This window comes from Chlorocebus sabaeus, chromosome 23 (assembly GCF_047675955.1).
Source record: "Chlorocebus sabaeus isolate Y175 chromosome 23, mChlSab1.0.hap1, whole genome shotgun sequence".
NCBI classification, from domain to species: Eukaryota; Metazoa; Chordata; class Mammalia; order Primates; family Cercopithecidae; genus Chlorocebus; species Chlorocebus sabaeus.
The window spans coordinates 71,191,783-71,219,403 of record NC_132926.1 but is presented as its reverse complement, the minus strand read 5'-3'; the positions used below and the strand labels follow the sequence as shown (position 1 = coordinate 71,219,403).

At 35.0% G+C, this 27,621-nt stretch overlaps 1 protein-coding gene across 1 annotated transcript; it reads left to right on the top strand.

Annotated features, from left to right (window-relative positions):
• The first annotated feature begins 1,036 nt into the window (after positions 1 to 1,036).
• On the top strand, positions 1,037 to 27,349 carry SLC25A46 (solute carrier family 25 member 46). The gene is made up of 8 exons (XM_008014114.3): positions 1,037 to 1,451; positions 4,254 to 4,296; positions 5,945 to 6,002; positions 8,474 to 8,551; positions 10,403 to 10,503; positions 17,696 to 17,752; positions 18,928 to 18,985; positions 23,433 to 27,349. Exons 1-8 carry the CDS (start codon positions 1,169 to 1,171, stop codon positions 24,009 to 24,011), a joined length of 1,257 nt encoding a protein of 418 aa, XP_008012305.1. The 5' UTR covers positions 1,037 to 1,168; the 3' UTR covers positions 24,012 to 27,349.
• Positions 27,350 to 27,621: the final 272 nt, after the last annotated feature.

Below are 27,621 nucleotides of genomic sequence, written 5' to 3'. Positions count from 1 at the left end.
TGTATCAAAATATCTCATGTAACCCATAAATATATACACCTATTACATACCCACAAAAAAAAAAGTAGTGATAAAACTGTTAACAAAAATGTCAGTTCGCTCAAAACAAAGCTGATTATCACTTTCAATCAAGGTTCGCATCTGGAAGGTCGAGAACAGCACGTCAGAGTTCTCTTGGAAAAGCTCTAGGAATCCTGGGCGTCCATCGAGTTGAAGGAACATAGGATGAACCCATGGAAGGCTTCCTCAGATCTGAGGAGGGAGCCTGCCCCAAGAGCCCGTGGACCTAATGAAAACAGGTAGTAGGGGACCCTCTACAGAATTCTTCTCAGTTATTTAATTAGAGGTCCCGATTTTGAAAGATACAACTGGGATTTCAATACCCTGAGTGATTTAGATACATCGGGAAAAATACGACAGAAAACTAGTTTCTTTACAGCCTTAGAAAAGTAAAACCCGTAATTCCTCACTCCACGAGGGCAGTATTCGTGTACGTGGGTTTCTTTCTCCCCCGACGTTCACTTGAACTTTTAAAATGCTTGCTCTGGTGGTCCATAGCACTTTTGCGCTCACTGGGCGGTACCATATCTCTCAATAGATTTTATCCAAAACCGCAAGTGCGGGAGACAAAGCTAGGTAGAAGGTTACTAACCCTCCACAACTCCAACCTTTACTAGCTTCCTTGGAGCAGGTGAGGCACCAGCCCCGTGAGAATACACTGAGATCTGGGGCGCAGCTGTGACATGGGGTATTTCTGGGCAAGATCTCACCGGGTAAGCTCCACTCGCGGGTTATCGGCTCCCTCCAAGCAGCATCTTTGACCTCCTCCCATGTAGGCCCTATTCCTACACCAATTCTCTTTCTGGAATCTCTTTGGTACCATGTTTCATTAATCTCACAACCATATTCCCACCTATTCCCTAATGACAACAAAGTTTTAAGTTATAGGTTACCGCCGTGTCTCCCTAGCAACCGTGCCCACTAATGGTTGCCGGAAGAGGCTATAATCACGTGCTCCCAAGACTTCCGGGTTTCTAACGTGACTTCCGGTTGTCAGAATATCCCCCAGACGCGGCGGCTGCCTAGGGGAAGCTGTGTGGTCTTAGGTCGCGGTGGCCCGGGTGGTGGTGGGCTCCGGGCGGGCTCGCGTCATCCTGCCCCTGCTGCAATGCATCCGCGGCGCCCGGACGGATTTGATGGCTTGGGCTACCGGGGCGGTGCCCGGGACGAGCAGGGCTTTGGCGGCGCTTTCCCTGCAAGGTCCTTCAGCACCGGGGCTGACCTGGGCCACTGGGTGACGACTCCCCCAGACATCCCCGGCAGCCGCAACCTGCACTGGGGCGAGAAGAGCCCCCCCTACGGCGTGCCCACCACCTCCACCCCGTACGAAGGCCCCCCGGAAGAACCCTTTTCCACTGGCGGCGGCGGCGGTGTGCAGGGGCAGAGCAGTGGTGAGAAGCATGGGGACCGACGCAGGGATGGTGGGTTAGTGGGGCGGTGGCTTGAGGCCTGCAGACCCCGGAAGCGGCGCAGAGGGTCCCGCCTCCTGCTCCTTCTCATCCTATCGCGCGCCACACCCTTTGCCCTCCTTCGTCCTCTGCCCCTGAAGCCGGCCTTCTCCCTCTTCCTCACGCAAACGAATTCTCCTGGATCAATTCCAAAAAAGACATCTGCCTTAGCTATGGGGTACATAGTAGGAATTTTTAGAGGTTTTGGTGTCCCACCTGATGGCCAGAGTTAAAAAGGAGTTTGGATTATTTACTGTTACCTGATTAACTTTGGCAGCTGTATTTTCTCGATTTAATTAATGAATGAATGTGTTTACTCGTAGTTTTGTGTTCTGAAGAGAGAAGCCTTTCAGCATAAGCAAATTTGGGTTCAGACTTGATTGTGCCACTCGTAATCTGAACAACTTAACCTCTGTGAGCCCTCAGTTTTCTCATCTTTAAGATGTGTAGAAGAATCCAGTATGGGATACATAGGCTAAAAAAAAAAAAAAAAAAAAAAAGTTTCCTTCCTTTTCCTTTTTAAACACAGGAGTTTTATCTGCTTTTCAGATCCCCAGTCTAGAAAGTTTCCTTCCTATAATTTTCCCTTCTGCTTTCTTTCTTCTGACCTAAAAACTACATATAAAAGTTAGAAACACCGATACAATTTCAAGATAGGACTTTGGAATCATGACATAATTATTCTCTATGGGATATCAGAAAAGCTGCAACACTGCATAATGTACATATTTTCAACATCCTTTTTTATTCATAAAGAATAATAGCTACCTCTTTCTATTCTCCTGCAATTGTTAGAATAATTTTAATGGTATTATTTAATATTAAATTTATTGTAGGTATCGGCTTTATTCTCATTTCCTCGACTTTGACTTGGAAATAAAATAATATTTATTCAACTAGGAAGAATAGACTTTAACGAATGCCTAATGAGTGAATGAGGATGTGAAGAAGGATAGATGACTTACCTAGCTAATTGTCATACAATTAACTTTTTGACTCTTCGCTGTTTTTTTTTTTTTTTTTGCTTTTTTCCCGTTGTGTCGTACTAGTCCCAGTACTAGTCCAGAAGAATACTGGAAAGGTTTTACAAGTTATAAATCAAATAATTCAAAAATGCATATGCCGTTGCTACACAGTTATCTTCTTAGGCAGTAAAGTTTATGTTTTTATCTTTTCATAAGTTATGCTTTGATGGTTACAATGAGGAAGAGTTCCTTGACACAACCAGGGGTTAATTTTGCAGCCGTAACAAGTGTGTGAATGTTAATTTTGCAACAAACTTAGACACCAAAGAGATTTACACAGTAAACAAGAGTAAATCTTCCTAACACCTTCCAGAAAATGTTAGTAGCATTTTCTGTTACTGTTTGGGGATGATCTATACATATAAAAAGAGTAAGGTTGGGCGCGGTGGCTCACACCTGTAATCCCAGCACTTTGGGAGGCCGAGGAGGGCGGATCCCGAGGTCAGGAGATCAAGACCATCCTGGCTAACGTGGTGAAACCATAAATTAGCCAGATGTGGTGGCGGGCGTCTGTAGTCCCAGCTACTCGGGAGGCTGCGGCAGGAGAATGGCCTGAACCCAGGAGGCGGAGCTTGCAGTGAGCTGAGATCCCACCACTGCATTCCAGCCTGGGCGACAGAGCGAGACTCCGTCTCAAAACAAAACAAAAGGGTAAAATCTAAGGTAAAAGTGCCTTAGGTAGGTAAAAGAAGCTTTCTATTTAGCTTGTACATTTTTCTAGGGTGAACCGCGTAGTTTCCCAGGAACATGCTTAGGTGGCCTTGTTCTGATTGAAGGGGAATAGTGAGGGCAATTGCTTCATTTGAAAGAGAAGAAAGAATTGTAATTTGTGAATATTGTATTATAGTTAGAATTTAATGTCTAGTTCCCTGGGGTTGTAACAGTTCACCACTATGACTTTGAGTTTAGTCAAGAAGAAAGGCTTTTCTCTTCTGACATATGCATGGGAATGTTTCCAGCTGTTAACTTTTCCAGTAACACAACAGACATACCATCTGTAGTAGCATATACATATCCGGTACCTACTCTGATTAATTAAACAGCTAGCCTCAAACTATTTAAAACTTGAAGAGATGGGGAAGAAGAGAACTGTATTTACCGATTTTGGTTATCCCTAAGTACCCTTTCAAATTAATAATTTAGAGGTGCTTTACTTGCAGTTATTGGTTTAATAAAGTGCTCTCCATCAGTAACAGTGAATAACTAGTTTTTACAGCATAGGAGGTAAAGGCGTAGGTAAAATATCAGCTGCGGCCAATCATAGAAAATTTTTTATTTGATTGGAATCAGAAGCTGAAAACTGCTAGCCCTTAGGTTCTGTCTGCATATTTGTTTCATTAGGCCCAGACAGTGTTTTAACAGTTTCTGAAATAGTTGTCCAGGACTTCAAAATTGGAAGCTTTTCTATAAAATGAGAATATCTTTTTTTGAAAAAATTACAGCTTCAAAACCCTGGGCCCACACTCTCATGTGGCAACAATGAATTGGAGTTAAAGAGTAATTGTGCTTTAAAGGCTGTACACCTTGCAATTTGCCACAAACCCCAGCAGAGTCCTTCATTCATTTAAATTATTTCCCTGGCCCCATCAGAATTTGACTTTGAGGTTTAAATGAACAGCAGGTTAATAAAATAAATTTTTAAAAATTGTTTTTAGACTAAAATATTGGTTATCAGTAATCTTATTTTTTTATTTCTTTTTTTTTTTTTTTTTTACTTTAGAACAGCTGAATAGATTTGCTGGATTTGGTATTGGACTTGCAAGGTAATGTTTTATCTAAAGACATTTAAAGCTTTTATTTATTTAATTTAGAGTTTTTCTTTAATTTATAATATTAAATGATTGTTATTGCTTCCTTTAGGTTGTTTCTTTGAAGCAGCAGCTTAAATTTTGAATAATATTTTGCAGAAAAAAAAACATGATCATTATTTAAAACATATAATTTGATAGTTTTTCCAGTAAGGATAGACTAGTCATCCAATTTTATAAACACAAAGTAATTTTGTAATGAGTATTGTAATTGTTTTCATGGGTCTGTCCAAAGAATAAAATGAAGTGTAATCTTATCTCTCTCCCATCAAAAAAAGTAATTTAGAATGGGGTTCATGAAGATCAAATGACTCTGCTGACAGGAACTTTGTTCACAGGACATTTTCTGAAAGAAATAAAAATTACATGGCATTTAATGATGCCATGTAATTGACATGGCATTTCCCACATCAAACATATAGAGATCTAGTTTAATTTTATACTGTAGATATTAATATTATGTATTGTTTCCCTTACTTACCTGTTTGCAGATCTGGTTTTCATTCTTTTCATGGGTCTATCCAAAGAATAAAATGAAATGTAATCTGTCTCTCTCCCATCAAAAAAGTAATTGTGCATGGAGGCTTCTCTCTAAATATTCTAATGCTTATAAGATATTTAGCCGCATAGCATCTAGATTGTGTTCATAATCAGCGTTTGGTGATAGCATTACTTTTTTTTTTTTTTAATATCTAACGATCATTTTAAGAAAAGCCTTTAGTCTTGATTATTGTGATCCTTAGTGAAAAGCATTTTCAAAAATATTGGAATTGCACAAAGCTTACATTTCATGCCATAATGATCACTATCATTTTAAACATTTTAACCAAGAAAAATACCTGATTTGCATTATTGAACCCGAGGGTGTTAATGTCAATATAAATAAAATCTGTGTTTTCCATTCTGCTGGAGTTGTTTTTTGCTTCAATATTTATACTTAAAACTTTGATTCATTTGATAGACTATTATTACATATAAATATGTGTGTACATGTATTTATATGTCACTCTGAGACCTGAAACCCACAGCTGTAATTGTTTTGTGGGGCACATTCTCAAATCAGAAATTTGATACATAAATGTTAGTCAATTAACATGGTCATTAAGAATCTTATAATTTAAGATTTATACTTAAATTTATACTTAAACCTTATAGTTGAAGTGCATCAAAACCAACATTTTTAGAATGGGGTTCATGAAGATCAAATGGCTCTGCTGATAGGAATGTTGTTCATAGGATATTTTCTGAACGAGATAATTTGCAGCATTAAATGCCATTTAACTGATGTGTCATTTCCCACATTAAACAAACAGAGATCTAGTTTCATCTTACACTACAGACATTACTATTATGTATTATGTATTGTTTCCCTTATTTACTAGTATGCAGATCTGGTTTTCATTCATTTCATATTGAATTTTATTATGGGTAGAATCATTTGCAGACATTTCTAGACATTTTTAAAGATCTGTTTAATTTTTTTAAGAATGGAAAACAAAGTAATGCATGATTCTTCAGGCAAGAATAATTTCAGAAAGATACATGTTGTAAATTTAATTTGTCTCTATGTAGACATACATATATATAAATTATTTTTATATAGTCTCTTTACAGAAAATGTGTTGGCACATCCTTGCATTGTTCTACGCCGCCAATGTCAGGTAAATGTCATTTCTTTGATCTTTTGAAGCAATACTTCTGACCCTAATATGAAGGGCAGAACTTACATAAATGACATGAAACCAGGTAATTGTTACTTCATGTGAAATGTTCCGAACTTTTTGGTCTCAAAACCTCTTTAAAGTCTTAAAAAAGTATTGAGGATCCTAAATAACTTTGGTTTATTTTGGTCATATCTGTTGATATTTACCATTTCAGAAATTAAATTTGGGAAAATTTCAATGTATCTATATAATTCATTAAAATAATACATCTATTAGTAAGATAATATATTTTTATGAAAGTATTTTGCATTTTTGCAAATATCTTTAACACCTGACATAATAGGAGAGAGCCAGTTTCTCTCATATGCTTCTGCAGTCAATCTGTTGCATCACGTGGTTTTTGAAAGAAGCAAGGAAGTTTAGTCTTGTACACATGTGTAGTTGAAAGCAGGAGAGGAGTATATTATATTCTTTTGAGATAATTGTGGGTATTCTTTGCAATTGCACCAAAACTCACTGTGTGGTAGTTTCTTAAAGGTTATTTGCAGTGTGAAATCAGAAATCATTTTAGCGAACTTTTTACACTTTGTTACATTAAAAAATCCATTTAATTATACTGCATCTTGAATATTTTTACTTATGCATGATTCTGTATAATTGTGCGTAAGTTATTTGAAAAATATTGACCAAATGAGTTATATAGATCTTCCTGATGTTAAGACATTTGATTATAAAATATCAAAAAATCATCTTCATTAAAAATACTACTGATCTCACTAGAAAAGTCTTTAAGTATTGTCGGCTCTTGACGATGGATATAGATTTTCCAAAATTCTGAGTTTTACTTGAAAATTCAAACTTATCATTGACAATAAATACTGTTAGTTATTTTTGTTTTAATCAACAATCTCACTTTGTTTATTTTTTAAAATATGTCTGTCCTAAGGGTGAATAGGTATAGTCTGTCAATGAGTTTTTCTAAGTAAAAATGATGTTCCGTGAAAAAAGTGGCTAGTTCAGCTTGCAATTCTATCATACAAGTGCTTTCCTCATGACAGCAATCTTACTTCCTTATGTAACACACAAGATGTTAATTAGAAAGAGGATGTGTACTCAAAGGTCAAGGATTCATAAAATTAACATTTTGTTACTTCATCATCAAGGATATCCCTATATGAAGGTTGCTTTTTTCTCCCTATGGGTAAATGAGGTGAAAAATACTGTAAGTACGAAAATACAGTTTGATGGTGCTGCCTCAATTTGTGCTAATGAGCTGGGAGTTTTACCTACCATTGCTTTTGTACCATTAGTGAAAATATCAAGACAGTGAAAAAAGCAAATGATATCTTAGTAATCATTAGGAAAATAATTTTGAACTTGTCAAGCCACTGAAAGGGTAATGGGACTCTCAGGAGTCAGTGGACCCCACTTGCAAACTCTGTTATAACCCACTTTTTGTTTGTTTGTTTGTTTGAGACAGAGTCTCACTTTGTTGCCCAGGTTGGAGTGCAGTGGCGCGATCTCAGCTCACTGCCACCTCCGCCTCCCGGGTTCACGCCATTCTCCTGCCTCAGCCTGCCAAGTAGCTGGAACTACAGGTGCCCGCTACCACGCCCAGCTAATTTTTTCTATTTTTTTTAGGAGAGACGGGGTTTCACCGTGTTAGCCAGAATGGTCTCGATCTCCTGACCCCATGATCCGCCTGCCTCAGCCTCCCAAAGTGCTGGGGTTACAGGCGTGAGCCACCGTGCCCGGCCTGTTATAACCCACTTTCTTTGTAAAGTAATGCTTCCTATATTTGTTTGCTGTTAGAGTTCAAAACAGTATAAATCATTATAAATTAATCTGTTCATGCTTAGCACTGAAAAGTGTGTATACAGAAATACCATTAAAATAGCATTGACTGTGTGTGCCACAGAAAAGTGTATTTCCGATATATATTTACGTTGTAGTAATATTAACATGGAGATCCAATGGACACATTATATATAAGTAACAAATACATTATTTTTAAATGTTTTATGAAATAATACCATTAGAATGTAATACATTCTAATAGTTTATTATTTCACATAATAAATATTGTTTTGACACTCCCCCAATTGATTTCATATACCAGTCAGTTACCACGTATAGTTTGAAAAATGCTTGCCTAAAATGAACATGAGTTGGGAGATGTAATTCAATTCTTTAAGGCAATACAAATATCAAATAAGACCCTCTTTATTATATAGTCTACAGTACTGTATTATGCATTGGTCTTCAGATTGTATTTATATAACCGTACATACTGTACTTTTAATAGGTTATTTAAAGCACTTTTAAGAGTAATTTTGCTCGTGTGTAATTTATGTTGACTTTGGAATTAACTTTTGTTTATACTGCAATTCTACCATATATCTTTCATGGCTCTGTTATTTCTTGACAAAACATTAACAGAAAAAAATCATGAAATATCTTTTTTACAGGTTAATTACCATGCCCAGCATTACCACCTCACTCCATTTACAGTCATCAATATTATGTACAGTTTCAACAAAACTCAGGTAAGAATTTTGTCTATGGATTCTATTAAAGGTTTATATAAGTGTCATTTGGGCTTAGTAATCATTAAAGCAATAATAATTACTTTCAATTTGGTCAATAAAACATCTTAACTGTTGTAGTAAAACTAAAGTAGCACAACAATATGTTTTTGAATCTTTCAAAATTTAATTTAGCAAAAGTACAAATTAATTAATTTAGCAAAACCACAAAGAGCTGTGTTAAGATGATGTCTCTGCTATCAAGAGGCTCATATTTATTCATGGAGACAAGATCTTAAACAGAAGATTGTGCTGCAGTAAGATAAAGGCAATATTAGAAGTACAGAATGCTGTCAGAATACAAAAGAGAAGTATTTTATCAAAACTGGGCTTGGGCTCAGTGTATGCCTGGGAAAAACTTCGGGAAAAGGAAGGCCCGAATTGTGTGCTTCTTGTTGAGAAGGCTAACTTTTCATGATGAAGATAGAGAAAAGGTTTTTAAAGTAGATGTGTGAAGGCCGAAGACAAAGAGAGATCATAATGTTTGAGAATGAATTTAATAGAGTACAATGGGAGCTTGAAGTGGGGGTTGAAGAGTAACAGAAAGATGAAAAAGTAGCCAGAGAAGTCAGCAGGATCCAGATTCTAAAGCACCTTCTAAGAACTGCACACTAGATGGTAAAAGCTACAAGAGTACTGTTGAAGGTGTTTTAGCCATGACCAAAGTATCTTGAAGAGCTTTGGATTGTTTGGCAATATCTATCAAAATTTAAAATGTATGTGTTCTTTGACTTACTAATTTCACTTCTAGGAACTTGTCCCACATAGATGTGCACATATATATGCAAAAATATATATACAAGGATGTCCTATGACATTGCATATAATAGACTGGAAATGATTAAATGTCCATCACTAGGGTACCAGTGAAATAATTTTGGTATATTATGGTGAAACACCTTGTAACTTTTAAAAATAAGAGGGTAGCTCTGTGTATACTAATGTGGAATGATCTCCAGGATATTTTTTATGTTTCAAGATAATACCACCTGTTAAAAATAAACAAAACAAACATATTTCTATAACATACACACAGAGATATACTTGTATATGCATGGATTATCTCGAGGATAAATTGTGAAACTGCTGCTGAGGACTGGGATGAAAAGGAGACAGACTTTCAACTGATACCCTATTGCTTCTTTTTAATTCTATCATGTATATCTATTAATAACATAGATAAATAATAGGGGTATTACTGATAGTATTATGCAAAGGGGCAAAACCAGAGACAGTGAAACTTGTAGTCAAATTGATATAAAGTGATACTGTTAAGTATGGAGAAGAGCATGGATTTGTAAGATACTAAGGGAATAGAATTTGTAGAACCTGGGGACTGATTAGATAGGAACAGTGAGAGAAAAATGTTTTCTAGATATATTATTTGGACACAAAGGTGATGAAGCTGCTATCTAGGGAAATAGGAAATACAGCAGAGAAGGAAAGAATTGGTGTGGTATGAGTGAGTATGATTGGGTTAAGTTGTGGATATGTAAGTTTCAAGTTACCTTGTGTCATCCACAGGACAGGACTAGTGGGGAGTTGAATAGTGGGGAGTTGAATATATCCTAATATAGATATTAGGGACAAATTAGTTAATCATTAGGGCTTTTAATTAATAGGAATGTTCTTCTCGGCCTAAATATAACTTTAAAATGATATAAAATTAATTTAATTACAGTTCTCTACTAATATTTCTATTAGAATAATGTTTTATTGGAAAATATCTACACAATATCAAGTTTTATTAAGATCTTTTCTGTTTCAGATGTAGGTATTAACAGAAATAACCATGAATTTTGTTCATCTTAGGGACCTAGAGCCCTGTGGAAAGGAATGGGAAGTACATTTATTGTCCAGGGAGTCACACTTGGAGCAGAAGGCATAATTAGTGAATTTACGCCTTTGCCAAGGTACCTTTTTTAGCATTTCTTCAGTGTTAGTTTCATGTTGTGATTCATTTTTAGATTCAGGGGGTACATGTGCAGGCTTGTTACATGGGTATATTGTGTGATGCTGAAGTTTGGACTTCTAATGATCCTCTCATCCAACAATTCCCAATTGTGTAAACATCATACCCAATAGGTAGTTTTCAACCCTTGTCCCCATCCCTCCCCTATTATATTGTTTTAAAAGTAAGTAAAAACTGTCTTGAATCTGAAAACTTGTCTGAAGTAACTAAAAGAAGAAAAAAAGAATAAAATTAATTATATCTTATTAAATTAGTATGTGATAAAGAAAATGTGCCTTGGCTTAGTATTATTGAGATGTATCTTTCAGCTTCTACTGCTATGTGCCAGCAACTGCCAGCTGAGGAACAAATGTGGGTATGTGAGCAATTCCTGCTCTTCAAGTATTCAGTTTAGTGAAGGAGACACGTGTAAGCAAGAAGAGGTAACATGTCCAATGTCATGGGGTTGGACAGTCTAGATAATAAAAAGAAGTGTCTTATGCTCGGAATATTGGGTATGTATGAAATGGAATATGAGGAAAAGAAGCTGAGGTGCTACATTACAATACAATTGTGCCTTTGTAAGTTTATTCTCTATGGGGTTGGAATATGGTTTTTTTTAATATGTAGATGTTCTGATCAAGATATATTCAAATGGCAGTGTAAAATAAATGGAATAGTATAGACAGATTTATGGAGATCTATTGTAATAATCTAGGCGAGACTGAGAAGGTTCTGAACTGTGGAGCAGAACAGAAAGGGATGAGCTGGCTAGATATTTCTGAAGTATAATTGATGGTCATTGTGTTAGCTTGGTAATTGGAGATAGGAGAGAATGAGTTGTCAGTAGTGACAGATTTCTAGATTGGAAAATGTTAACCAAGATGGAGAATTCAAGAAGAAGAAAAAGTTGGAGTAGGGAAGAAGATAAAGAATTTATCTTTCAATAAATGAAGTTGGAGATTCTTGCAAGACATCGAGGGAGGGGAACATGTCTAATATTTGGTTGGAACCATGGATCAGAGTAAAAAAAAAAAAAAATTGAAGCAGAGGCAGAGCTTTGGGTATTGTGGCATAAAAGTAGCAGTTGAAACTTGGGATAGATGAAATCACCTAAGGAGAAAGTGTAGATTAAATGAATAAAATGGACCAAGGACAGAATCCTAGGCGTACATATGTGCCGTGTGTGTGTTGGGTGGGGGTTGGGGGGTAGTTGGGGGAGATAATGAGAGACATTAGAGAGGTCCTCAGAACAAATTGGAAATAGCATAAGATGTAGGACAATCATGTTCTTGAAACCAAAAATGGGAGAATTAGAATTGTAGATACATTTGAGAGAGCGGTAGAGAAATTAGGGAAATTTGCTTTCAGGTGTCTCTTTTCTCTGTGAAGCAGGATACAGGGTTATTTGGTGAAAAAATGAAGCACTGGCGTTGTAGTAGAAAAGCATGAGAGGAATGATACACATTTGGGACAATCACAATGATGGGTAACAAAGGAATCTTACAAAGAGTATATGAAAGGAATGTTAATAGGTAATATTGGAAATTAGAAATTTTTAAGGTGCTATTTGGCATTACTCTGTGATTTTCTATATCAGCACTATATTTTTGTATATCATCCTATTGATAATATTAAAGGCTTTGGAATGGTTTGTTAATCCAAATTTATTGTCTGGCAGGGTGGATTTTTTGGATTGTTAAAGAAGTGAGATAGTTGAAGGCATAGCTACTAGAGTAACACATATGCCCAATGTTGGGATTTAGTCCTTATAGGGAAGGAAATGAAAGCAAGAGAAAATGATATTAAGCTTTTTTCCAATGTGATTTCTTTTGAAGGACCTCATAGTCCTGAAGTTCCTTAAATAAAGCTTTGCTAAAAGGTTTGAAACAAAACAAAGATTAGAAAGGTCAGCAACATTTGGGTAGCTCAGTTTCTTGTTTTATTCTTTAAAAATCTGTATTTCTTTGTTTGGCTAACTACTCACCATATTGCTTTTATATCACTAGATAAGATCTCAAGTTAGTACTTATAGTCAAATATTCTTGAAATTCTGTAACTAACAGTTCTATAAAAAATTAACAAAAATGCAGGAAATTCCATTTGGTAGAGTGAAAAAAATTCAATGCAATTGTTCCTCGTATCTCTGGGGGATTGATTCCAGCACCCCCAGTGGATACTAAAATCCAGAGATGCTGAAGTCCCTTTTATAAAATGGTATTGTATTTGCATACAACCTCTGCACAACCTCCCGTATACTTTAAATCATTTCTTGATTCCCTATAATACCAAATACAATGTAAATGCTATGTAAATAGTTGTTGTTGTGTATTGTTTAGGGAATAATGACAAGAAAAAAAAAAACTCGGTACACATTCAGTACAGATGCAACTATCCCTTTTATAAATAAATATTTTAAATCCACAGTTGCCTGAATCCATGTATGTGGAACCCATGGGTATGGAGGGTTGACTATATTTGCAACCGGAACACTATTGGTTCAGGTCCTGGCTATTTCACTTTTTATTTCTGGGACCTTAGGCAAGTAATGTTGCCTCTCTAAAGCAGAGATGAAGGAATAACGTTAATTTCAGGTTACAGGGAAGACAAAAATAGGAATGGGAAGGCGTAGGACTTTATAAAATTTTATCATCTAACTTTCTTAGTAGACAGACATGTCAACTGAGTGGGAATATATTTTCATCATTTTGAATCTTTCTAAGGAAGACAAAATAGTAACCTCTATTGCATTGTTCTACTTGGATAATTTTGGTGATAAGCCCCACTCATTAATTCATTCATTTACTTAGCTAACATTTCCTGAGTACTATGTGCCAGGTTCTGTGCTAAAAACCGGTTTACAATGAGGAAAGGAAACAAAAGGTAACTGTTGCCAGGAAGCTCAGAATCTAATAAAAGTACATTCACTAAGAACAATAATTCCATTAATGAATAATTGCAAATTGAAATTTGTTTTCTGAAAGAAAAGAATATAGTTCCATGAAAGTATTAAAGGGCTAGAAAGTGTCCCTAGTAACATGACACTTAAGGTGGATCAGAGTGGTAATTAGGAGGTTTATACCAATTTGTATAAAAATGCTGTTGCAGTGGGGAGCATAGAGAATTCAGGTGTAACTGAGAGAAGGCTCAACATGGCTGGAGCTCTGGCCAGGGGTAAGGTACTGAGCAGGTGGGAGCCAGAACATGTGTGGCCCTGCAGGCCATTATAAGAATATTGAAGAGGTTCAGTAAGGTCAGTGACATCAGGTTTGTTTTCAAAGGGTCATTGTAACTGTAGATGAAAAGGTTGCATGAGGACTGAAGTGAATAAAAGGAGACATCTTAGTATTCTATTACAATAGTAGAGGTGAGAAATGATAGTGGCTAAGATCAGGGTGGTATCTTTTGAGATAGAGGTAAGTGGATAGTTTTGAAATATACTTAGGTCAATTGGTGATGCTTTAGGAATGGTAGATGAGAGAGAAGGCAGTATCAAGGATGACTTCTTGTATTGGGCTTGTGTAATTAGTTGTCAAATGAAGCTGTTTTTTGAAGTATAGTGTGAATATCTTTTAAAAAATTATTTATTCTTCTTTGGGCAGATTTGACCTTTCCTATTAATGGGAAGAAGGCAGAGTTGTGGCAAACAAGGTCACTAAACATTAAAAGCAGTTCACAGAAGCTACTACATAAGGAGGATGAGCTCTGAGGTCTCCTAGCCTGGGGTTTTTTAATTGCATAACAATTACTAGGTAGAACAGGGGAGATAGTATAGATACACCAACATTTAGTTTTTTTATAAAGTTTATGATCAAATCAGAGAGAAAAACAGCAGATCTCTAGTGTTCATTAAATCAGCAAATTTATAATTTCTCAGTAGTATTACTTTTTAACAAATTATTTATTACCCAGGATCATCATGTGTGATCTCTTTATCTACTGCCAAACCCTTCCCAATCCTCTCCCCCAGTTGGAGTGAGTTAAACCATGTGTCATTCTGCCCCACAGTACCCTTTACTTAATTTACATGTGGCTTTTTTCATACTGTTAACGTGAAGTAGGAGTTCCTGTAACCAAGGCCACCTGTGTGGTTCAGTCTCTCACAAAACCCATTTGGTTGAACTCCACCTTAGTTTTGACTCATCACACATTTGTGGTTATACCATTGTAAACATCTTGTAGTCTTCCTCCAACAGTTCCCTCTGAATTTGCTTATTTTAAACACATGTTATTTTAAACAATGAAATCTTCCTCAAATTCAGTAGATTTCCTTTCTGATTAACAGTTCCCGAGTAGGGAACACTGAAAGAGTTTAAGTAGAAAAGAAAGATTTTAAGTTAGACTTTAGGACAAGTGCATTTTCAGTGCTTTTATCATATCCACATGGAGTAGGCACATGATATGGGGCTGGCATATAATGAATTCTTAACTGAAGGTAAATTAATTTTGGAGATTTTGTAGTTCTAACACTAGATATGAGGGTCCCTAGGGAAGAAGGATACCCTATGGTGGAAGAAGAGGGCTTGAACCTTAGGAACTCCAACAAGGTGTGGCTGGGTTAAGAAAGGTGATCCTAAAAAGGAGTCAGGAGAGACCAGAAGGCAGGATAAAAACCAACAGAGAATGGGCTAGTGGAGTACAGGGGCAAAGAGTGCTTCAAGGAGAGAAGAACACGAGGCTCTGATGGCTGCTGAAATGTCAGATAAGGTAGAGATTTAAAAACGTCCATCAGATTTAATGACATGGAGATTACTGGAGACTTTGGCAAGAGCTGTTTTTGTTCAAAACCAATCTGAAGTGGGTTCAGAAGTGAATGGGAAAGTACGGACATGGAAACAGCAAGTTTAGAACGTTGGCTCTGACTAGGATTGATGAAGAGAGGTAACTGGAAGATGAGGGGTTTAGGGTAGGTTGGGAGAAGTGGTTTTTTTAGGTTTTTTTTTTTTTTTAATGAGGATAGCTATTTGACCATTTGAAAATTAAAGACTGCTAAATTAGAGTTATTTTAGAATTTTATTGCTTTTTGTGTTGATTATGCATAGGAGTATGTATTTTGATCTGTTAAATGAAAAACTAGACTTTTGAGAAAAGCAAGGTACTCGAATAAATTTTATTGATTTTTTTTTTTTTTTTGCATATTAGCGAGGGCATCTTTTGCTTGAAAATAGTTCATTTAGATATATTTATATGTTTGGTATTTGATAATGAATTATACAAAGGTTTAATGACAAGATTTTACATTTACCCTCAACTGACGCTTTTAAGTATGCTTATTTAAATTTCTAGAGCTGTAACAGTAAATTTTACCCATTTTATAAAGTAGTAGAGAACAGATACAAGGAAGAGTTCCAAAAACATTTTTTAAATATTTGGTTTTAAATCTCCTTTTCTTTTATCTTAATGATCTTAATAATTAGCAGTAGTCATCAAAGGGGAGGTAACTCAGAATTGACAGTTGTATTTAAAGGGGAGGCTATCCAGTCCTTACTGTTTACCACAGTTTTATACTTAAAATTGATGTCATCATAAACTGTGGTAATACTTTCTGAGGCCATGAGTATTAGCTGTGCCAAGATGATTTACAAAGCATGTAACATATTTTGTTTTATAATCATAAAGTAACTTTCCGTAAGATGGGAGGCCTAATCTATTTTTTATATTTTTCGACTTAATCATTGAATAATATGATTTCAGCTACATTGTGTTGTTCAAGCCAAATAAATATGTTAATAGTAATTTAATCAGAGTTTGGCCCAGAAGGTGCTCTAAGGTCTTAGAAATCAGGGGTAGTTGTTCTATTGTCTGAAAGTCTCTGATGTACGTACTCCTTTATATGCTGTTGTTTTTCAAATTCAGTCATTTGAAATAGAAAACATTTTTCTAGAGTCCTGTTGTAGCCATGATGGAATAAGTACCAATTCTATCAGAGGAACTGGTGGTAGCAAGTCTTATCTTTATTTTGCACTTCCCTTTCTGTTTTTTTTTTTTTCTCTCTCTCTTTTTCTTTTCATTTTTCTCCTATCTCCGCTGCCTTTTTATTTTTCTTCTTATTTACATTTTTCTTTTTTTTCTTTTTCCTTTTTTTTTTTTTAACTCTTTGTAATCTTGACTCTTTTTGGACTTTTCTCTTGATAGAACTTACTCCCTTTTTTCCCCTTCGGTTCTATTTCATTTCAGCTTGCCTCCCTCCCTCCCTCCCTCCCTTCCTTCTTTCTTTCCTTTTTTTTTTTTTTCTTTCTTCCTTTTTTGTTCTTTCTTTTCTTGTTTTCCAAAAGTAACCAAACTAGCAGACAGAATGCACACAATCCTAGACCTTGGTTCCAGACCTGGCGTTTTGCCTGTTTCCTTTGAACATTTCCCTGTGATCTTTTTGACCCTGATTTTTCTCATCAGTAAGACAAGTGTGACAGTATCTCCTCTGCTTATCTCACAAGATTCTTCTTTGTATCAAATAAGATGAGAGGCAGTACAGGCAGAGTACAGAGGTTTAAAACACAGTTCCACAATAACTGGTTACTTGGGTTTGGTAAGTTATTAATCCCCTCTGATCCTATCTCCTCATCTATGAAATGGAGAAAATAGGGTTATTATGAAGATTAGAAATAGTTCATGCAAAGCACTTTGCATAGTAATGGCATTTAGTAGGTGCTCACAAAGATAATAGAATATAATGGTCACAAAATTATGTAATTGTACTAAGTAAAGATCCTTCGGAAATTAGGTACTACATAAATGTAATGTGTCAGCCTGCATTAGAGTTACTTAATTTTTTTTTAAAAAAATCCCATTCTTACATACTTTGTAAAGCCTTTTAAAATCCTGTTCTTTGTTTCCATATCTATTCTCTTTCTTTTAACCTATCATCTTAATTTTCTTCACTTTCTCATGTTTACTTTCATAATCAGTTGTGCCTCTTGCTTCTCTGCCAGTCCCTTCTATCAGCACATACGAAAACACCTTGTATTTTTTTTTCTCTTAAACCATCACAGTTGTTTACACTGTGTTCCAGAAAAGAAAATGTTCACCATTAGAATATATTTTTCCTACAGATTAAAAAAAATTAGAAGTTGATTACTGTTTTGAAAATTACTCTAATTCCAGATGTTTTAAGTAACATGGCTTTTGTTTTATTTAAGTTTATTTTTATGTTTTAGGGAGGTTTTACATAAATGGAGTCCTAAACAAATAGGAGAACACCTTCTACTGAAATCGTAAGTATCAAAAAATGGCTTTTTTTTTTGGACATTTTCACTAATTTTTATAGTATTAGAACTGGAAACAAATCTTATTAAATAACTGTAGAGAAGGAAATTAGAGCAATGAAATGTTTGTGGGACTAGAACTTCAAAGGACAAGTAACAGAGTTTAGGAATAAATCTTGAAATATATATTATCTTTAAAATAAATCTTACTAATTTGAAAGGCTGGAATCACAGACTAATTTTGTGTGTGTATTCTTAGGAAGTTAGCATGGGTCTTCAATATATTTAACCCAGATTTTCAAGGAAAGTATAACTATTTTATTGTTAATCAGAGATACAAATGTATTTGTATGGTGATGAGCAAACCCAGAAAACGTTAGTGACATTGAAATGTAGTCCTAAAGGCACTTAGTGATTTTACAACGGTAACCATTTTTGTAGATTAGAATTTTATTCTTCACTTTTTAATTTTTTTTTGAAGATTGTGAATTGGAAATCCCCCAGCTTGCTGGCTCCCTCAATGGGACATTCCAGCACATTATTACTTAGTGATGTTCCATTCACCTTGAAAACCACTACTTGCCAGGACCTGGCCCATAAGGGTTAGGTAAGTCCCACCTTGATATTATTTTGAATAACTATATTTTGCAGGCTTGCAAAGTTGTAATATTACTATGTCTAAATATTGGTGATAGAAAACAACTTTGCAAAGCTGTATAATGTTGTTTTTTTAATAATAAAAGGGGACTTCACTCACCATTGAAGACTGGCCTAACTCTGCTGGATGGGAAATCTGGGAATTGATATAAGAGGATAGTAACAGAAAAGTTTACTTGCTCAAATATCATTAAAAAGGCAAACTATGGAATGGATCCCTCATCCTAAACTTTAAGTTTTAAATTTATAGGCTGCATTAGCTATGTGTAGGTAGATGTCCAATCTATTTTCATTGCAGGCTGTCCTTGTTTTGTCATTTGATTTTGTCATTTCTGTTGAATAAAGCATCCTATGTTACAGGTTTCTGAAGTTAGAATTTTTAGGCTATAGGTATTAATAGTTGAAAACGTGAAAAAGACTATTCTAGCTTGACTATAAATTATGTTGGCATATTAAAGCAGATATTAAAAAAATTCATATAAGCATCTTGTTTCAGTATACTGATAAATTTGTTTTAATTTCTATAGCCTAACTTATGTGGTGGCAATGCCTTTTTATTCAGCAAGTCTGATTGAAACAGTGCAGGTGAGCTTTTTTTTTACTGTCATTCTTTTTATTTAAGAATAGTTTTTGGACTATTCAGTATATTATATATATCTAACATTTCAGCAGAAAATTTTAAGACTATGTCTTAAAATGTTTATTTTATAAATATCACAGTTATATCACACATTGCTTGTCTGTGTATTTCCATTGCAATCTTAAGTCACACTGCTAGTTTTAATTACTTTTGTCCTTTCCTAGGCAACTATACTCTTCATTTAGACATCTCAGAACACAGCCTATAACTTGCTCTGAAAACAAAGAATCTATAAACTTTTTAAGGCCCTTACATACAACTCAGATGGTTATGGCTTATCATTGGACAGTAAATTAAAAATTACCTGAGAATAAACATGTTGGATAATCATCCAAACAGGAAGCAGGTTGTCCCCACAGGTAGTTTACTGACAGGATTCTTTTTAAATATGCCTTTAAGTAACATTTGATACTATTGGGTGTGGTAAATACTACAAAGCTGAAGCAATTTTCTGCTAGCACTTTAAATTCTGTTTGCTTGTGTTACTATTCCTAACCACATGGTGGCGCTTCAAGTACATTTAATTAAATGTCTTACCCTTCTTCCTACACTTAAAACTGTAAGATGAAGGTAGTTTTTACTTCACCTGTATACAAAATCCCACTATTTTTACACATGTCTTCTATTTCCACATCAGATCCTCTAGCATATTCTTTTCTCTAGTATATGTGAGTGCCCTCTCTGTAGAAACTCCCACTGGATCAGCCTTTGCTCTTCTAATTATTCTTCTCTACCTTGTATCTTTTCTGGCTGTATCATTCATCTTTGATTTATTATTTTTTATTATTATTATTATTATTATTATTATTATTATTATTTCTGTTAGAACTAACTTCAGGTAACTGAAGTTAATGTCTTACGACCCAAATAATACTTTCCCTCCTTCCCCTTGCATTTGGCATTGTGTTAAATAAATGATACAATTTTTGTATGGTGCTATAGAATTTACAGAGTTGTCACTTGTATGAGATAGCTTCATTTTAAAGATAAGGGAAAAAATGTCAGGAAAGTAATTATTTAAGGAAAAACAACTAAGCAGAATGATTTATTGGGGAAAACAACTTTTAGCTCGAGACAGACCCATTATCACATTTCTCTGCTTAAATTAGACCTGGGACTTTAGACAGATTTCTTACCTTTATAATTTTCTTATCCATAAATTGTGAATAGTATTTTAATAACTGAGGTGTAACATTGAATTAGTTATTTATGTAAGTGCCCGGCTCACTATGTGATAGGGTTTGTTCTGTGTATGTTTTTTTTTTAACCCAGTATTTACCTCTTGTTTCCTACTTCAAGTTCTACCTGCTAACGCCTTTTGATTTCTTTTGTCTGCTTTTCTATAACTCTTTTTTCTTGAGATTTCTCTCTCTTGAACATCTTTTTTCAATAACCCCTTTGCCATCTCTTCTGTTATATCTTAAAGCTCAATCCTTGACCCTCTGTTTTTTTATCCTATACTCATTATTCTGGAAGAGCTAATTTATTCACAGGAATCACTTTAGTTCTAATCTTATGTGAGTTAAATCTTCAGACTCAACTTATAAAATAATCTCATCTGTCCCTCTAAAAATTAACTTCCTTTAGAACCTCTTCTCCCTGGCAATATATTAATGATACTATTGTTATCTTCACACTAAAGACTCAAAACTTTAGTTTTTGTTTTAGGAAAGATTTTATTTTTACATTTCTTTCATCCTTCATAATTACCCAGTCATCATGAACTTTGTAGTGATCTATTTCTTCATTAAGAATCCTTGAGGCCTAGGTGGGTGGATCATGAGGTCAGGTGTTCGAGACCAGCCTGGCCAACAAAGTGAAATCCCATCTCTACTAAAAATACAAAAATTAGCCGGGCGTGATGGCAGGCGCCTGTTGTCCCAGCTATTCGGGAGGCTGAGGTGGAAGAATAGCTTGAACCCGGGAGGCAGAGGTTTCAGTGAGCCGAAATCACGCCACTGTACTCCAGCCTGGGCGACAGAGTGAGACTCTGTCTTTTTAAAAAAAAAAAAAAAAAAAAGTCCTTGTACTAGTCCCTGCATTTTAAAAGTCAATTCTGTGTACTCATACAAGATTGTTTTTAAGTTGCAATGCTTATATATCCTTTTACTGATTAAGGATTCATATTGACTCATATTCCCTAAAATCAACTTCGGACTTATTATAGTTTTAAATAAAGGTTTTAATTACATCACTTTACCTTTTAGATTATCTTCCTTAACTGCTAAACTTAAAAAAAAAAAAATTATCAAATATTTATTGAGTACTTGCCTGTATCATGTACTGTGATAGACCCTGGGGATACAACAGCAAACAAAAACAAATTGCTCTGCTCTCATAGCACTTATATTCTTATGGGGAAAGTAGACATAAACAACTAAATATAAGGTATATTTCATGGTGATTAACTGCTAAAGAGAGCAAAAATAAAGAAAGGAAGGCAAATAGGATGTGTAATGGGTAGGGAGGGGGGGCAGTTAATATTTTTTTAAGAAGATAAGTAAAGGCCTCACTGAGAAGGTGACATTTGTGTAAAGATCAACATGGATATTTGTGAGAATATTCTAAGGGAAGGCAAGTGCAAACACCCTTACATGGGACTGTGTCATGTGTGTTGTGTCATACATGCTTGAGAAGTAGGAAGGATGCCGATATGGTTGGTGCTAACTAAGCACAAAATAAGCAAATGTTGAGTTTTATTTAGAGGGAAAGCAAGTGCAAAAACTGTTAAGTGGGACTGTGTCATGTGTGTTGTATCTTGCATGCTTGAGAAGTAGAAAGGAAGCTGTTATGGTTGGTGCTAACTAAGCAAGGGGAGAATACAGGAGATGAGGCCTGAGTGGTAAGAGAGGACCAGATTATATAGGACATGGTAAATCATTGTAATAACTGGGCTTTTGTTTGGTAAGGAGGGAAAGTCTTTGATAGGTTTGAGCAGAACGGTGGTATAATCTGACTTACATCTTTATTAGGATCTCTTTGACTGTTGTATTAAAAATAAACGAGCGGGAAGGAGGTCAGGGTCAGAAGTAGGAAGATGGATTAGAAGGCTAGGCAAGCTCATTGTAGTCTCATAGTTTTAAATATCATCTATTTACTAAAGACACCCACATTTATAATACAATGCTTCTCCACTTACAATGGGATTACATCCCAATAAACCTGTCATAAATTCGAAAACATAAGTTGAGATATCGTCAAAACCATCTGTAGGTCCATTGTGTACCTTTTTCCTGTAATTTCTATTTTGAACTCCATTTGGAGTTAATTGACTTAACATTTCTGAACTCTTGATCTTCACCAGATTGCTACTCTGGCAGTTTTTCAACTCAATAAAAGGCAATGCTATTCCCCCCAGTTCCTCTGTACAACCACCTTGGGGTTATCCTTGACCCTTCTCTTGCATACCCCAAATGCAATTCACCAGTAATTCCCATAGACTTTGATTTTAGGACAAAAGCACAATTGAACCACTTTACTTCTGTTGCCACCTTCTAGTCCAAGCCACCATCATCCTTTTACTGGATGATTCCAGTAACTTTTGAACTGGCTTTTCAACTGATCTTGTCCTCCTTTGCACAACAGCCAGTATTCTTTTAAAATATAAATTATGTCATGTCCATCTTCTGCTTAAAATCAACCCGTTATTTCCCATCTGACTAGAAGCCAAAGTCTACAGAGCAGTCTATAAGGCATGATATAGCCCCTGGCTACCTTATAAATTTCATCTGCTACTTTTCTGCAGTCATTGCTACAGCCAAAGTGCCTTTTAGCAAGTTCTTTTCTATCTATCTATACCTCGGTAATCCATATCAAACTTTCTTATTCATATCCCCAAAATTCTACAAAGGCAGACATTGCAGGTGATAATGAGACTAACATTTATTGAGTGACTCCTGAGTGCCAAGCCTTTTTTCATTTAATATTCACAACAACCCTGTGCATGAAAAGTAGATAATGGTCATTTCCATTTTTGTAGAATGGAAAACTCTGCTTAGGAGAAGTTAAGTAACTTGACAGTAGTTGCATAGTCAGTAAGTAATGGAGGCAGGATTTAAACATGTTTAAGAACTATAAGCACCATATTGTCTCCTTAAGCATTACATAGTTATTGCCTTTCCACAAGTTCTAAGAAGTTTCTTGAGATGTATCCACCTACATATCTCCCTAGTCTCCCTACCCCAATAAGATTAACTCCGAACTTCACTGATAGCAGTTTTATGAGATTTTATTTGAAAAAAAACTGATGCCTAGATAACAGTTAAAGTCTGCAAATCATGGATGTTTCCCTCTTCAGTCACTATGTTAGGATTTAAAAGGAACCTAGAAAGAGTCCTTTTTCTGTGGCAAAATAAGCAAATGTTAAGTTTTACTTATTCATTTTTATTTCAGAGTGAGATAATTCGAGATAATACTGGCATTTTGGAATGTGTTAAAGAAGGAATTGGAAGAGTGATAGGCATGGGAGTGCCTCACAGCAAACGACTTCTTCCGCTTCTTTCCTTGATCTTCCCTACGGTGCTTCATGGAGTTCTTCATTACATCATCAGCTCAGTTATTCAGAAATTTGTCCTACTAATTCTAAAGAGAAAGACTTACAATAGCCACCTAGCTGAGAGCACTAGCCCTGTGCAGAGTATGTTGGATGCTTATTTTCCAGAACTTATTGCTAACTTTGCTGCCAGTCTTTGTTCTGACGTTATACTTTACCCATTGGAAACAGTTTTGCACCGCCTTCACATTCAAGGAACACGCACAATAATTGACAATACAGACCTTGGCTATGAAGTGCTTCCAATTAATACACAGTATGAGGGAATGAGAGACTGTATCAATACCATAAGGCAGGAGGAAGGAGTGTTTGGTTTTTATAAAGGGTTTGGTGCTGTTATAATACAGTACACACTGCATGCAGCTGTTTTACAGATTACCAAAATTATTTACTCTACACTTCTTCAAAATAACATTTGAGATTTAGGTTCCCTCACTGAGTAGTCTGGAAGATATAATCTGGATAATTTGCTATAAAGTTATGAGGGATAAAAGTGAAATACTGGGGAAGAAAATGGATTGGAAAGTAAAATTGGTACAAAAGCCCATGCTGATTATCTTGACTTTGTTTTTTAAGGCATAGGTGCATATTTTGGATCAAAACTCTTCCAAATTTGAAAAACTCAATAAAAATAACACTTATTGAATTCTAGTTGGTGTAGTACTCATGGTGAAGTAAACATGATCCTAGGCAGAAGCAAAATTTTATTACAAAATCTAAAAACTTTATAGAGTTGAATCTATTTCATCTGACTTAAATATTCATTAAATGTTTATTTTACCTTCTAGATTGATGTTGGTATAGTATCCTTAATACAGTGTAGTGTGTTAATGTCCTTAATAAAATTGGGAGATTTTTACCTTTAAGCAAATAAATGACATCATTATTGAAAAAGACTTAAGGGATGATTAGATTTGGCAATCTGTAAGCAGGAGTAAAAAGGTTTTAAATTGCATTGTCCCTATATAACTATCTTAATGGCTATACATATTGATTTTATAAAGCCATTTATGTAGACATATGTAACTTGGAATTTCCTTCATCCCTACACGTTTTCTACACTTACATCACCTTATTGCATAAAACGAAGTCATGCACTTTCTACTTGAACATCAAAATATCAAAAGCCAAGGTACCCAAAAGATGCAAGTCAGAGACAACATCCTTGTCCATATCCAAACCCAGTGTTTCAGTGCTAGCAACTTAATTTATCATACATTTATAGAGTTTGGTTTGCTTTGCTACTTGTGTGAATCATCGGACTGTTTTTAGAGCCACTCTTAAGAGAGAATATAAAAAATCATGACATTTACTACTGTTTCCACATTTACAAATTGTGTACTTAAGTGAACCTCATTTACCTTTTTGTCTGAATGGCTTGTCTGAGAGGAAACAAAATTAAAATTCATCTGGGAATTTGTGCCTCTTGTCTACTATATAGTCATCACTAGATAATGCCTTCCGTTTTTATTTTCTTTCAGTTTTTGCTTTAAATTTTGTTTTCCAAAATAGATGTACACGGAGGGAAAAGCAATTATTCTTATCACCTTTTATTTAAACTTCTTTAGATGAATACTGAAGAAAAATCCAAACCTTAAAGGAAATATGCCCTTGTGTTTTATGGGTGGGGAAAAAGTACATTTCAACATATAATAAGCAAAAAAAAATTCATCAGTTTAACAAAAACATTTTGTCTGTTCCTAAATGTAATTTGGTGGGTTAAGCACTTTGTATAGTAAAATGACATGTGTTTGCTGTATCGTTAGACATTTTAAAGTTTTATTTCTTCACATGAATAATCACAGTTGTATCACGAACCATTTAGCTCTCTGAACACAGTGACTTTGCACTGATATTGTCCAACCAAGAATGCATAGTAACTGAAATTGTACTTGCTAAATGTCACAGAAATGGTTACTTTTTGCAAATAGTAGTGTTGGAACGAAAAAGTGATATCCAAAAAGTGTAAAAACAGTAATAAGTAGCAAATCTCTCCTGTGTGTGTGTGTAGTTACTGAAACACCTACATTTTCCATTTTTAAATTCACCAAGAGGGCGGAAATAAACACCACTGATCACATTTTATATTTTATGGTGAATATTTTAGATTAAGGTTTACTTTGTCGAACCAATAGCATTTAAATTGTTTTCAATTAAGATAGTTTCAGATAAGAGTAAACCAGAAAATTTCAAGTTTGAAAAATTTCTAGAAAAGAATCTGAATAGAATCAAGTATTTACTAATGAAAATCCATAGGATGCTTTACTTAGCAAAAAATTAAATGTTTCAGGATATTTGTTGGAAGTTAGCTGAAAATAGTTACATTAATTCATTTTATTGTGGAATAATTATCAGACCGATAAACTGAACCACATACAAGTAAGGTTAATCTTATTTTCCTTTTTGGAGAAAGGGAATACAAATTACATTAAAATTGAAACATAGGAAGTAAAATATGAATAATTTTTTACTACCATTCCAAATTAGTTGAAACAAAATTTTGAACGGTCAAGCACTTAAATTTAAGCTAGCCAAATATGTTGCTCTGAATTTTGAAAAGAGTGAGTGAGATAACCATAAGATACACTCTTTCCCTTTTTAAAATTGTTATTTTTCTTTAACATAGGTGCCAAATCAAATATCCATGGGCTACACTTCTTAAGATAATAACAGCTCAAAATGGTATTTTTTAATTCAATAGAACTAAGAGCATTATGAAAAAGATTCTATGAAATATTCCACAGGCCCATTGGTCCTCTTATATAAGCCAGATTTTGGCCACTGAGCTTGTGATACACTTGCCTTACATTGTAGGGTTTCTTAATTTGAGTCAAGTATACTGAAAGCAATTAAAAACTGGTAAATATTAATTTACTATGTAAAGTGAACTTGTGAATTAACTTACTAAATACATGTGTGTAGACCTTCCTGAAATGCCATTCTCAATTTTATTTTATGGGCTCTTAAAATTATCTGGGTTAATAAGGTTATCTATTAAAGCCTCCAAAATCTCAGCACGAGATGTTATAAATATGAAATAGTAGAAACAAGTAACTTGAAAATGGGTATTTGACACCTTAGCTGGTGTTTTCAGAAACATACAGAACTGGAGAGGTGAGAACTTGCTTACTTTGGCAGATGTACCTGACTACTCACAACTGTCTTTTTAGCAGCAGCTTTGTTAAAACTGCACAAAGCATTCACTTTATTGAGTACAAATGCTGTAGTATTTCTACCTAAGTATTAGTATATCTGTTCATGAAATGAAAAAAAAATGATGCTTTATATTTGTTGTATCAACTGAGGTTGTGGAGGATGTTTGTCCACTGATCTTTTGAAACAGAAAAGACTACTTTGTCAGCTTCTAATAAGGTAGCCAGGTTCGAATTATTTTCAAAATTTATATAAGCAAATAAAATCTGTTGGTAACAATTCACATTGCACTAGAATTTGAATGATACCATTGTTGGCATTTCTGTTTCTCTTTCGAGTAGTTGTAAATAATCTCTTTTTCTCATATAAACTGAATGTGTAATGTCTTACTCTTGAGTCATTTAGTATCAGTGATAATGGTACCAAGTTGTATAGCAGAGTAACAAAATCATGATTTGACAATTAAATTTACATATTGCCTCACCTAGAGATGTTTTGTCTGTACAACTTTTTCTTTTTTTTAAGTTTGTCTTACTGTTACTTTAAATGTTTTGGGTAAATTGTGTAATATGAAAAGTTCAATAAAATGTTGAAATAAAACCAATGTTTTTCTCCTACTGATGTGAGAGAACTATTCAGGCTAGTGGTTAGAGATGAATTATATTTTTTTAGGTAGAAATGAAGATCAACAAAAATATGTGAAGTTAAACTTTTTGCGCACTGTTTTTTTTTTGGGTTTTTTTTTTTTTTTTTTTTTTTTTTTTTTTTTTTTTTTTTTTGAGACGGAGTCTCGCTCTGTCGCCCAGGCTGGAGTGCAGTGGCGCGATCTCACTGCAAGCTCCGCCTTCCGGGTTCACGCCATTCTCCTGCCTCAGC